At 43.1% G+C, this 11193-nt stretch overlaps 1 protein-coding gene across 1 annotated transcript in view; it reads left to right on the top strand.

The window, feature by feature from the left end:
* Positions 1-11193, top strand: part of LOC107100782 (neuroligin-1-like) — a 147819-nt gene that overhangs the window by 30668 nt on the left and 105958 nt on the right. The window contains exons 2-3 of the mRNA XM_015399419.1: positions 5523-6476; positions 7180-7239. Coding sequence (XP_015254905.1) covers positions 5948-6476; positions 7180-7239 — 589 coding nt within the window. The 5' untranslated portion in view covers positions 5523-5947. The remainder of the gene's footprint in view (positions 1-5522; positions 6477-7179; positions 7240-11193) is intronic.

The raw sequence follows: 11193 nt of genomic DNA, 5'->3' as shown, positions 1-11193 counted from the left end.
CATGGCTGGTCCATGGCTGGTCCATGGCTGGTCCATGGCTGGTCCTTGGCTGGTCCTTGGCTGGTCCATGGCTGGGCCCTTGGCTGGTCCATGGTTGGTCCTTGGTTGGGCCCTTGGCTGGTCCCCTACATTTCCTTTTTAAATCTTTGTACTAAAATATTCTTTCTGTCATGATTTGTGGACATTAAGATCTAAAGAGAAGCGCCATCTCCTGGTCAGACCCTGTAATTCACTGAAGGGGGGAGTCAGAGTAAAAACATATGCAGGGGGGGTCACTGCAGTGGCTGGAAGTTGGCTGCCATTCAGTTGGCGTTTGACTGAAAGAGTAATTTTGATTGGCTGCTGCTGTCACTGATGCTGCAGTCTAAATATGTAGGCTGACGATTCACAGACCCGACTCTGAAATGGTCTTCTTTAGGGTCATCAAAAAAGATAAAGTAAATAAAATCAGAGAAGCACAGTGACTGTACCTCTAGACAATATCCAAACATCCTGCTCCTCCGCTTTAACACAGACTTCAGCTGTCTGTTTTTTTTAAATTTTTTTTTTTTAGATGGATGTTTTATTGGTTTATTATGTTTTTTAATCGTAGGTTTCAGAAAGCTGCCTTTAATAAAATGTATGCACATTATTATTATTATTATAATGCTAAATTTATCCCTTCCTTGTTTTTTATTTGTTTGACAGATCAAAGGAAAGTCCAGAGCTTCTTCTGCTTTAAACAAAACATGTAATGAATTGTGTACATTGTGCAAAATGACGTATTTATTCAATAGAGCATAAAATAAAATTTTAAGTCACTAGAAGAGATCAATAAATGTTTAAAATGTGAGGCATGAGGTGCATATAGAGTTTATTTCCAAGGATGGATGGATGGATGAGCGTAACAGACGTATCTATGAGGTTCTGAGCGTTTTCCTCTTGAGATCATTATTAAAAATCAAGTATAATTTTAAATAATAATATAAAACTAAACTTTTTCATTTACCTTTGGAACTTCAGTCAAGGAGAGACTCTTGCTGACAAATAATAAAGAGGTGCCTAAAACCTTTTTTTAAAGCTTTGCTGCCATCTTTATAATAGAAATGTGTGAATGTTACATTTCTGTTGTTGCCATGCACCAAAGGGACCATTTAGCATACATTAGTTTCCCTTAAAGTAAAAGGGCTTTAGTTAGCAATTCTCACGTCCCAGAACAAACAGCCAAACCGCTGACTGCTAACAGAGCAGTTTATCCCCAAGCATCAACATGGCAGTTACCATAACACCATTATATTCAGCTCCTACTTGGTTTTATAAGACAAAGTGATGCAGAAGCATGGAGACTTTATTATTTCTATACTAGATATGACATTCCGGGTGGGTGTGTGTTTATATAGGACAGGTGAATAATTGAGGAGGAGCTTTGAGACGAGAGGCAAAGCACAGGAAATTAAAAGACTAGTGGAGGTTTCTAGAGATCAGTGCTGCGGTTTGGGTGCATCAGCAGGTGGCAGATTTTATATTACTACTGAACCCTGGTCTGCAACCTTTAGAAGAAAATAAACCGCTTCTGTACAAATCTGTCAAACTTAGGACATTGTTTGTATTTATAAAGATGCTGAAACATCTGAAGGTTAAGGAGAAAAAAGGTGAATGTGGAGAAATATCTAGTTGGAAAAGTAATTAGTGGGCAGGTTGTTGAAATGAACTAGATTTAAAAAAGCTTTTTAATGGCTGTTGATTATTTATCTACGGAAGCCCTGAAAGGAAAGGGAGAAAAAAAAGAAATAAAATAAAGAAAGGCAATTTCTTTCTGCTTTTTCTTGTAATACTTTATTTTGCCACTAGAGGCAGTGATGTAATCAGACAGACAGTCACTCATGGCTGTATCCTTCAATGGTATATCACTAGAAAAACGATCTAGAAATAAGTAAAAATATCTTAAATTAAGTGTATTTACCCTTAACTTGAGTAGATAAATGAGGTAGTTTGCCAATGGAATTAGTAATTTTACTCTTAAAAGAAGATAATTAGATATTATGCACTTGAAATAAGGCAATGCAATTGTGCTTTCTTATATTAAGTGTAAATTGTCTCGTTCCATGGACAAAATGTGTCTTTTACCTCCTCAATCCAAGAGCAAATGCACTTATTTTAAGAAAAAATGACTTATCTAGATTTCGATTTTTTCCAGTGTAGTCAGAGGCCTGGTTTTCAAGAATCAATGTCACACATATATTTTTGCAAAGTAAAATAAATAAGGTACAAAAGCTGTGCATTCATTGGCCGTGGCATGTGGTTAACATATCAACCTTTATTTTTATGAGCAATAGAGAATTGTTTGCAGGGATTATCCAGCTTATTTGTAGGACAACATCTTAACTGAGGCAGATAAAGAAGAAGTAAAAGCTAGACTGCTGGAGGATAGGGACCCCTTTTTCATCATTCTGCTTCATTCTATCTCTATTCTCCCACTCTGCAGAATCTGTTAGTTCAATCTCTAACGTTCTGCTCTCTCTGCTTTTTCTCATAGTAGCTTCATCTGGTCTGTTCCTGTTTGGCTGTGACTCCATCCTGGAGAGAAATATCAGCTGTGCTGCTGCCATCAACACCTTTGTTTCTAGATGTTGGAGCTTGGCCTGTTTTCCAGTGTAGTCCTGTTTCTCTGACTGTGACTAACTGGATGTGCTCTCTTCATCCTCTGACATGGGAGCTGGCTCGGAGCTCGTCTGCCTGGCTGTGTGTTTCCTGGACGGGGCCGCCTGTGGAGCTGGTTGACAGTTGCCTTTTGTATCTATGCTTCTTTTTCTATGTCTGCTTCTGTCTCCTTGAACCCCAGTGGGCCTCAGCAGATGGCCGCTCACACTGAGCCTGGTTCTGCTGGAGGTTTCTTCCTGTTCAAAGGGAGTTTTTCCTCTCCACTGTCGCTACAAGCATGCTTAGTGTGAGGGATTGCTGAAGAGTCAATGAGTCGATGCAATCAGCTGGTTTTCCTTAGATAGAAAACTTTGAATCAATCTGACTGGATGATCTGGTGAACTGGAAAGTGACCTGAGATGACATGATGTGAATTGGAGCTATAGAAATACACTGAATAGAATATATATATATATATTCGAGTTCAGGCCCACCTGACCTGTTGTTGGACTTCTGTGCTCGTCATGGATTGTCCATAACGAACACCATGTTGAGGCATAAGGGCGTCTATATGTGCTCTTGGCATCAGGACTCCCTGGGCCGTAGTTCATGATGACTTTGTTGTTGTTTCATCTGACCTGCATCCACATGTCTTGGACACTGAAGTGAAAAGAGGGGCGGAGCTCTCCACCGACCACTACCTGGTGGTGAGTTGGCTCGGATGGTGGGGGAGGACGCCGGTCAGACCTGGTAGGCCCAAACGTGTTGTGAGGGTTTGCTGGGAACGCCTGGCAGATTCCCCCGTTAGAAGGAGCTTTAACTCCCTCCTCCAGCAGAGCTTTGAACACGTTCCGAGGAAAGTGGGGGACATTGACTCTGAGTGGACCATGTTCCGTGCCTCTATTGTTGAGGCGGCTAGTCGGAGCTGTAAGGTTGTCGGGGGATGTTGCGGCGGCAGCTTCCCTCCCTGCTGGTTTCCACCTGCAGGGAGGGAAGCTGCCAAGCTGAAGAATGAGTCCCATCGGGCTTCATTGACCTGTGGGACTCCAGAAACAGCTGATATGTCCCGGCAGATCAAATGAGCAGGTGGCTCGGTTGGTCTCTGGACCAGCCATGGAGGGAGACTTCCGTACGGCTTGGAAGCGATTCTGGTCCACGATCCGGCGTTTCAGGAGGGGAAGCAGTGCAGTACCACTATTTGTAGTGGGGGGGATTAGGGCTTTCACATCTTCTTTACTCCAAGTCTGACCACAAGCCATCGCTCCTGCTGCTGGTTGTTAACATCTACTGACAATAGTTGAATGTTAACCAACCTGTAGCTAATTATCCATCACAGAACATTAAATCTAAGATAAAGTTATAAGCATCAACGCATCTTTATCAGGCGGTATACAGAGAGCTCTAACTCTGACCTGAATCTGATGCTAGCTTTTCTAAAACCACCATTGGGAGTTCAGCAGCAGCCTTGTTTTGTCTTGTTTTTTCTTTTTCCAAATTTAATATTTAAAGTCAAATGTCTTACATAATTCAAAAAGTGTTTTAGGGCCAAACAGATGTTTTTAAAGGAAAATATAACTTCCTGCACTCACCTGCAATGCAGCGTGAAGCGCCACCCCTCTGATGGACAGAAATGGTATTACAAAAACAAACACTTAGTAAAATGAGTTGGTGAAAAAACGTTTTTTTCCTCTCTTAGTCTTAGAAATTTCAACCCGTATTTTTTTCTGATTTAAAACAGATTCATCCTCTAAAAGAATCCCATTCCTGCAGGGATCCGACTCAGGAACAGGATGCACTACAGAAACCGTTTTCAGCAACCAGGGTTGCTTCTTGTTTTTATTCCCCTGAATTTAAACTGCATTTACAGTTCAAAATAATGAAGGTGAAAATTAAACCATAATCCCAGGGATCCTTAAATGAGTTTTAGGACAAGAGGCAGTGCTTGTGGGTGATGGCTCTATTTAATGTACTTTAAGCTTTATTAATCAAACATCTGTCCTTTCTGTCACATCAGTCTTTTCATAATACAGTTTTGGGAAATGATGTGAACTCATACAGTCCATTTTCAAGTCAAGGGACTTTACGCTACAATCAGTCATTCGTTCACGCACTGATGGCGGTGCCTCAGCTGCTCACTGACGGCAGTGAGCAGCTGATGGGCGGAGTCGGGGTTTGACCTTTTCTGCTTCATATGCAACTGTCGTCCCCATAATCATAATCCTGATATAATCAGGAGATTAAGAATAAATGAGAATAATCTGGTCCTCCAAGTTCTTTATTCTTTGTTCCCTCAATGTTCATTGATTGTTTTAACTCTGTTTTCTAAATGCTTTTTATTATTTTGCATAGTTGAAATATGAAAAGAAGAAATATTTTGAAAGCCTTTGTGTCGGGAGCGACTCTGTGACCTCAGGTTACGTGTTTCCAGCTCAGCTGAACTGATGTAGGATCAGCTCTTTTTCTTGAACCTCCATCAGTGATCCGGTTTCTGCAGGACATGGATGTGTGCAGTGCTGCTCTTGGACTGTGCATTGGAAAGTAACATCCTCTAGGTTTATAAGGACCAAGTGTTCCCAAGCAGAACAGTCATTAAAGCTGTCAGAGCTTTAATGCTGGATTTGATTCATATAAAATGTAATTGTTGGACAAACTCTGCATACTGATGGACCATTTCCACTGTAAGCTTTAATCATGTGGTGATGCGCTATAAATAAAAGACTCCTATTTATGTGATGGATGTCTTTGCATTTGTGTAAGATAAATTTTAATGTTAATTGTTTATTATTTAATGCCCAATAAAAGGTATAAATAATAAGTGAAAATAAAGGGCACTGAACTGACAAGGTGATTATCTCTGTTCTTGTGTTTGCTGACTGCTGCTCTTTTTTTCTTTTGCATTGCAGAGGAAAGGCTTCACTCCACTTAATCAAACCTTAAACCACGGCTGCATCGCTCCTGGCTCTTCTGCAGCTCAGGATGACGGACACCCCTCAGTGAACGGCGGCTCCGCCCCCTGAGAATTGATGTTTGAAAATAAGAGCGTTCATCTTTGCTTGAAAGGATGCTGACAGGACCTTTTTGTGGAGTGTTTTCCATCTACTGAGGATTATTTTCCAGACGTGGAAGGAGAAAATGAATGGCTGCTATCTTTACTCTGGATGGTTGGAGCTTCCTGGGTTTAAAAAAAACGGCTGTTAGCAAAGCAACCGTCATCTCAAGTGTTGCTGATTTTCTTGGTCTGTTTTCTTTGTGCATACATGACATAAGTGAGAGACAGAATAAACAAATCTGTTTATTTATTACAAAGTGAAATAGAGCTGAGGCCATCATGTCTTGGTGGATGCAGCGATCAGAAACTTGGAGTGCTCTCTATCAGACTGCCAGGAGCAGAGGCAGAAGGATGGAACACGGACCTCTCAGGAGTTCCCTGGGCTGTTGGGTTTTCACGCTAACATCCTTCGGACTCCTGCTTCTTCTATGTCCGCTTGCTGTGTTGGCTGAGAAACTGGATGAGAACGACCCTGTGGTCACAACCGCCTATGGCAGGCTGCGCGGCATCAAGAAGGAGCTCAACAACGAGATCCTCGGACCCGTCTTACAGTTTCTGGGTGTCCCTTATGCCACCCCTCCCACCGGCGAGCGCCGCTTTCAGCCTCCAGAGCCGCCGGCGTCATGGTCGGAGGTTCGCAATGCCACACACTTTGCCCCCGTGTGCCCCCAGAGCATTGTGGAAGGCCGCCTCCCGGATGTTATGCTGCCTGTTTGGTTCACTAACAGCATAGATGTGGTTTCCACTTACGTTCAGGACCAGAGCGAGGACTGCCTTTATCTCAACATCTACGTCCCCACAGAGGATGGTGAGTAGGCCTGCAGGGCCGCGCTTCAGGCCACAGGAAGAATTAAGAGAAATGTCTGTTGTGTTGTCAGGGAGTGTTTGGTGTGAGAGTGCATCTCCGTCTCCGTCCTCCAATAGATCAAAATGCATGACCTTGTGCATGTTTAATGTGCATGACTATGTTTCTCCAAAGGGAGAATGTGGAAGTGGTTTGTAGGAGAGAAAGTGATGTGAACATGTGTCTCCAAACCTCCATCCAGTCTCCACACCCTCCTCCATCCTCTCTGACCTTTAGGGTCCTCCTAGGGTCTCCTGAGTCCTCCTATAATCGTCTCCTCTCCCATTGCTTGGTCCTCTGTCTCCTCATTGTCTAAGTTAACCCCCCCCCCCCCCATGTCTGTACCTCATCATAACGTATTGTGCTCTGCCACAAAGGCCACAGTTCATTAAACAAGACAGTGGTTGTCATGATCATCACCGATTGATTTTGCTGACTGAATGACTGGCTGGCTGACTGATAGACTGAATACTGCTCTGATTGAGCTGGCGGGATTCATTCTCTTCCTCCCTTCTTTGTTTCTCCTTCCTCTCCAAGTCTCTCTCAGTCAATCAGCTCCGTGTGCAGGATGTGTGTGTGTGTGTGTGTGTGTGTGCATGCCGGCTCCTGTGTACTTTGCGCGTCCAGGGGCTCCATGTTATTCTTTAGTTTTCTATTCATTTTACAGTCAAAAGAATATCCAAGGAATGTGCCAGGAAACCGGGCAAGAAAATATGTAAACAAGGAGGTATGTATAATCTAAATGTAACTTTACTGTGCCACCGAAGGAAGCAGGAAAACTGTGGGAGACCAGGGAAGAGCTGTGTGTGCTATGGCGCCCTGTGTGTGGTATGGCGCCCTGTGTGTGGTATGGCGCCCTGTGTGTGCTATGGCGCCCTGTGTGTGCTATGGCGCCCTGTGTGTGGTATGGCGCCCTGTGCAGGGCGGCGCTCTAAGCCTGAGGTCTAGAAAGGACTCGGGGCATCAGGGGAGCAGATGTTTGCATACGTTTAAATGATGTCAGAGCCAGTATTCTGCTGGATATATTTCTATCTCATCAGAAAGCTTTCAGAGAAACGGTTGGTTATGTTTGGTTGGACTCTGATGCCCTGAGTCACGCCTGGAATCTGGAAACCTTTTGATTCTGGGATAATTGCGATGCGTGCGGCATCAGGAGGCTTCTGTAGGTAAAGTCAGGGATTTGATGGGCTGCCATAGCGGAGGTCAGCAGCTGTGTGGTAATAGCGTCTGATGCGTGGTGGGATGGTGCTGTATTATATGGAGACACACACAGAGCGCCGATGGACGCGGCGCTGAATTAGATGAGCTCAGGGTGGACCTTCAGAGTGTAATCTCCATTAAAAGAAAGCAGAGCTGTGTTCCTGTTGGCGTGGGCCACTGAATCAAGCACTGTTTCATCAAGATAATGCCCCCCCCCGCCTCTCTCTCTCTGGATGGCGGGGGTCTGAGAGGAAGGAGAGGCTGACAGTGTCCTTGATTGGGTCTGGGTGTTAATGTCATTGTCTTGGCAGTGATTCACATTCTGGCTTATTGCACATCCTTTCACTTTTTATTACGCAAATACAATCCCACTGTTCTTCACACTCCCCACACATTTTAGCCCCCCCACCCACACACACACACACAGATACTCGTTCTGCCATCCAAGTGAGGGCCATGTGTTGACTCCCATTGACTCCCATTGATTTTCAGTCATTTTAGAACCTTTCTATGCAGTAAAACTGACCATTACCAGCTGACACCTGAACCCAACCATCAACACAGTAGCAAAATGTCCTCACTTTGCAACAGCTGGTCCTCACTTTGATGGAGAAATTGGAAAAATGGTCCTCACTCTGAGGGCTAGACAGATACACACACACACCCACACATGGAGGGATATTGATGTAAATTAGGAGATTACAGAAGCTTAAACTGGATGTTCGTCACACGGCGCAGAAACCAAGATGCGTTCAATGTCCTGCATCTTTTTACGACTTGATAAAAGAATATTTATCAGAAATGAGATTAGGTTTGAAAGCCTTCTACGGTAGAAAAGGAGAAGAAGACGGCAGGTATGGAGCTGTTTATACAGCTGAAGACTTTTTCCTTTGCTTCTGTTTGTTTCCTTGGTTTCTGTCGCCCAGCATCAACATCAGCGACAGGAAATAACGGTTTGCTAATATCAGTTCACCTGCAGAGGTACCGGGCGGCAGTAGATGTGTTCATTGAAGGGGGGGGGGGGGGGTGCAACCAATCAGCTGTAGATCTGAATCATGTAGATGAGGAAGAAGCAAAGTGTTTCTCTAAGTTATATCATAACCAGGTAAAAATCTTAAATAATGATAAAATCAAACAAAAGTATCTGAGGATTAAATCTTTTTTTTTTCGGGGGGGGGGTGTAATTTAGTACTGGGATGAAAATATGCCTTTCAAAATAAAATCTTTGTTGCTTTAGATTTTTTTGTTCTCAATTACAACGGAAATAAACTAAACTACTGTTGATGTATTTCTACTTCATTTTGTTTTTTTATCAGATAAAAATACTTTGATGAACTTTAATTTTAAACAGGACTGAGGAAGAAACTCTGCTTTTTAAAAACCAAATAGATGATAATCTGTGTTGCTTCCTCTGATTTCTAAACACTCCCAGACCTGAAGATTACAAACATTAATATTTTATTTGCCTTTTAAAGCTTTGGAAATAATGACATAAAGTTAATTAAATCAGATATAAAAAAAACAACAAAATGCTGACATGAAGCCTGAGAACAAAACGATCGGAGCCCTGAAATGTGTCTGAATTGTATTTAGTCGTGTTTTTAACCTTGAAGGTCACCATGGGAGGGGGGGGGTTATATCACCCGCCTTCAGCTGGATGCTGGGAGCAGAGACTGAGTCCTGCTGTGGGTCCTGAGCCGGACCACAGCTATGTTCTCCCTCTGACCGTGACGCCGCTGTTCCACCCGCCTGTGCTCTTATTGACATGTATGACGACCCCCCCCCCCCCTCGTTAGGCCAGATGGTTCCTCTTGTTTAACGAGGATTTACTGTCCTGCTTTATGGTCTTTTATTCAGCCAGATGTCAGTGAAGCAGAAACACTCATTGATACAGAATCAGAGACGAAGGACAGCAGCTGAAGGAACGGACATCATGGAGGAAGACGACTGTCAGACTAATCAGATTCCAGACGTGTTGGCGGTTTGTTCCCAGGCTGCTGCTTTGCTGTCCTTTCTCCGTCCTGAATGCGTTTCACGGTTATAGCAGCTATGGAACCCGTTCAGACCGCGGCCAGACGCCACCGGGCGGACGGGTCCTTCCAGAAAGGAAATCGGTTCATCGGCGGCCGGGGGGGTCATAGGGGGTCCTGATCCACTGCAGAGGGAAACTTCATTTAAAGTTTAATAAAACACCAAACAGGTGCTTTATGTAAATCATCTGATTGTATTTATTAGAATAAAAAAATCAATAGTTGTGTTATGAGAAGATTTAAGACGGATGTTTCAGCATCATAACGACTCGTGTTCTTTATAAAATAACCTAAAACATGAAACATTATCCTGATATTAAACTATTGCTTTTTCAGAAGCACTGAAATAGAAAAGCTCATTTTTATTTCTGATTTTCTATCGATCAGCCTTTCCACCGGTCGGCCTTTTCTCTGCGTTTCCTTTCTGACTTTCACCCTCCTGCCTTCCTGTTTTTCTCCTCCTCAGGTTTGTCCTAGTTTCTCTGTTGTTGAAGGATGTTCCCATGAGAGATGGAAGCCTTATATGGTGTTAGACACGCTGTGGGTTGGAGCGGGAGAAGAAAGAAGGATGTTCAGGCTCCTGTTGAACTCACCTCCTAACTGCTCCTCTCTGATATTTATTCTTGTGTTTATTTGTTTTTAATGTCGGTGACATTCTGGATGGTTTCAATGAATAAGAATGAGTTTTTTTATACTAGGCTCAGTTTATGAGCATAAATGCAGAGAAGCAAACGATAGAAAACCACCTAAATAAACCTTGGTACCAGTTAGAAACCTTAAATAGTGAAAGCTTCCACATTTCCTTTGGTCAGTGAGGTCATACTGATCCACTGGTTCAGGATTTTCTATTATTATTTTAATAAACTCTCAACGTCTCCTGAATCACTAGTTGATAGTAAAATGATTCAGTGGGAAAATCAACCAACTTGATTGTAAATTTGAAAGTAAATGTGAAGAAGCATCTTTTCTGAACTACAGTTCTGTGTTAATGTCTCCACCAGCAGTCTATGGGTAAAATGAAAGGTGCACTCGGTACAGGTAACGCTCCGTCATGCATATATCGGGCAACTTGACCGTCTAACAGGGATGTAGTTGGAAGTCAGAGAGAATCCACTCATGCATGAGAAGAACATGCTAAATGAACAGAACATGCTAAATGAACAGAACATGCTAAATCTGTGCAGAAAGCTTGTAGAATCAAACTCAAAACCTTCTTGCTAAAAGGCAGCAGAGCTCCAAACTTTGCCTCCTTTGTCTGCGTGAAACAGCAGATCTTCCTTTTCCCAGATAACCAGTAGAACCACTAGAGTGGGCAGCTACTTCCAGTCCTTGGGTTAGGGTTAGCATGTAGAGCAGTCTACATGTACGGATTTCCTTTGAGTTACACATAGATACACATACAGATGACTTCAATACTATTGGAAATATGTACCTGCAGCCTGACGTAGTCC

Source organism: Cyprinodon variegatus, unplaced genomic scaffold (assembly GCF_000732505.1).
Source record: "Cyprinodon variegatus isolate N-32 unplaced genomic scaffold, C_variegatus-1.0 Scaffold1010, whole genome shotgun sequence".
Lineage (NCBI taxonomy): Eukaryota > Metazoa > Chordata > Actinopteri > Cyprinodontiformes > Cyprinodontidae > Cyprinodon > Cyprinodon variegatus.
Note: the sequence above shows the minus strand (reverse complement) of the source record. Positions and strands in the feature narration are given on the sequence as shown.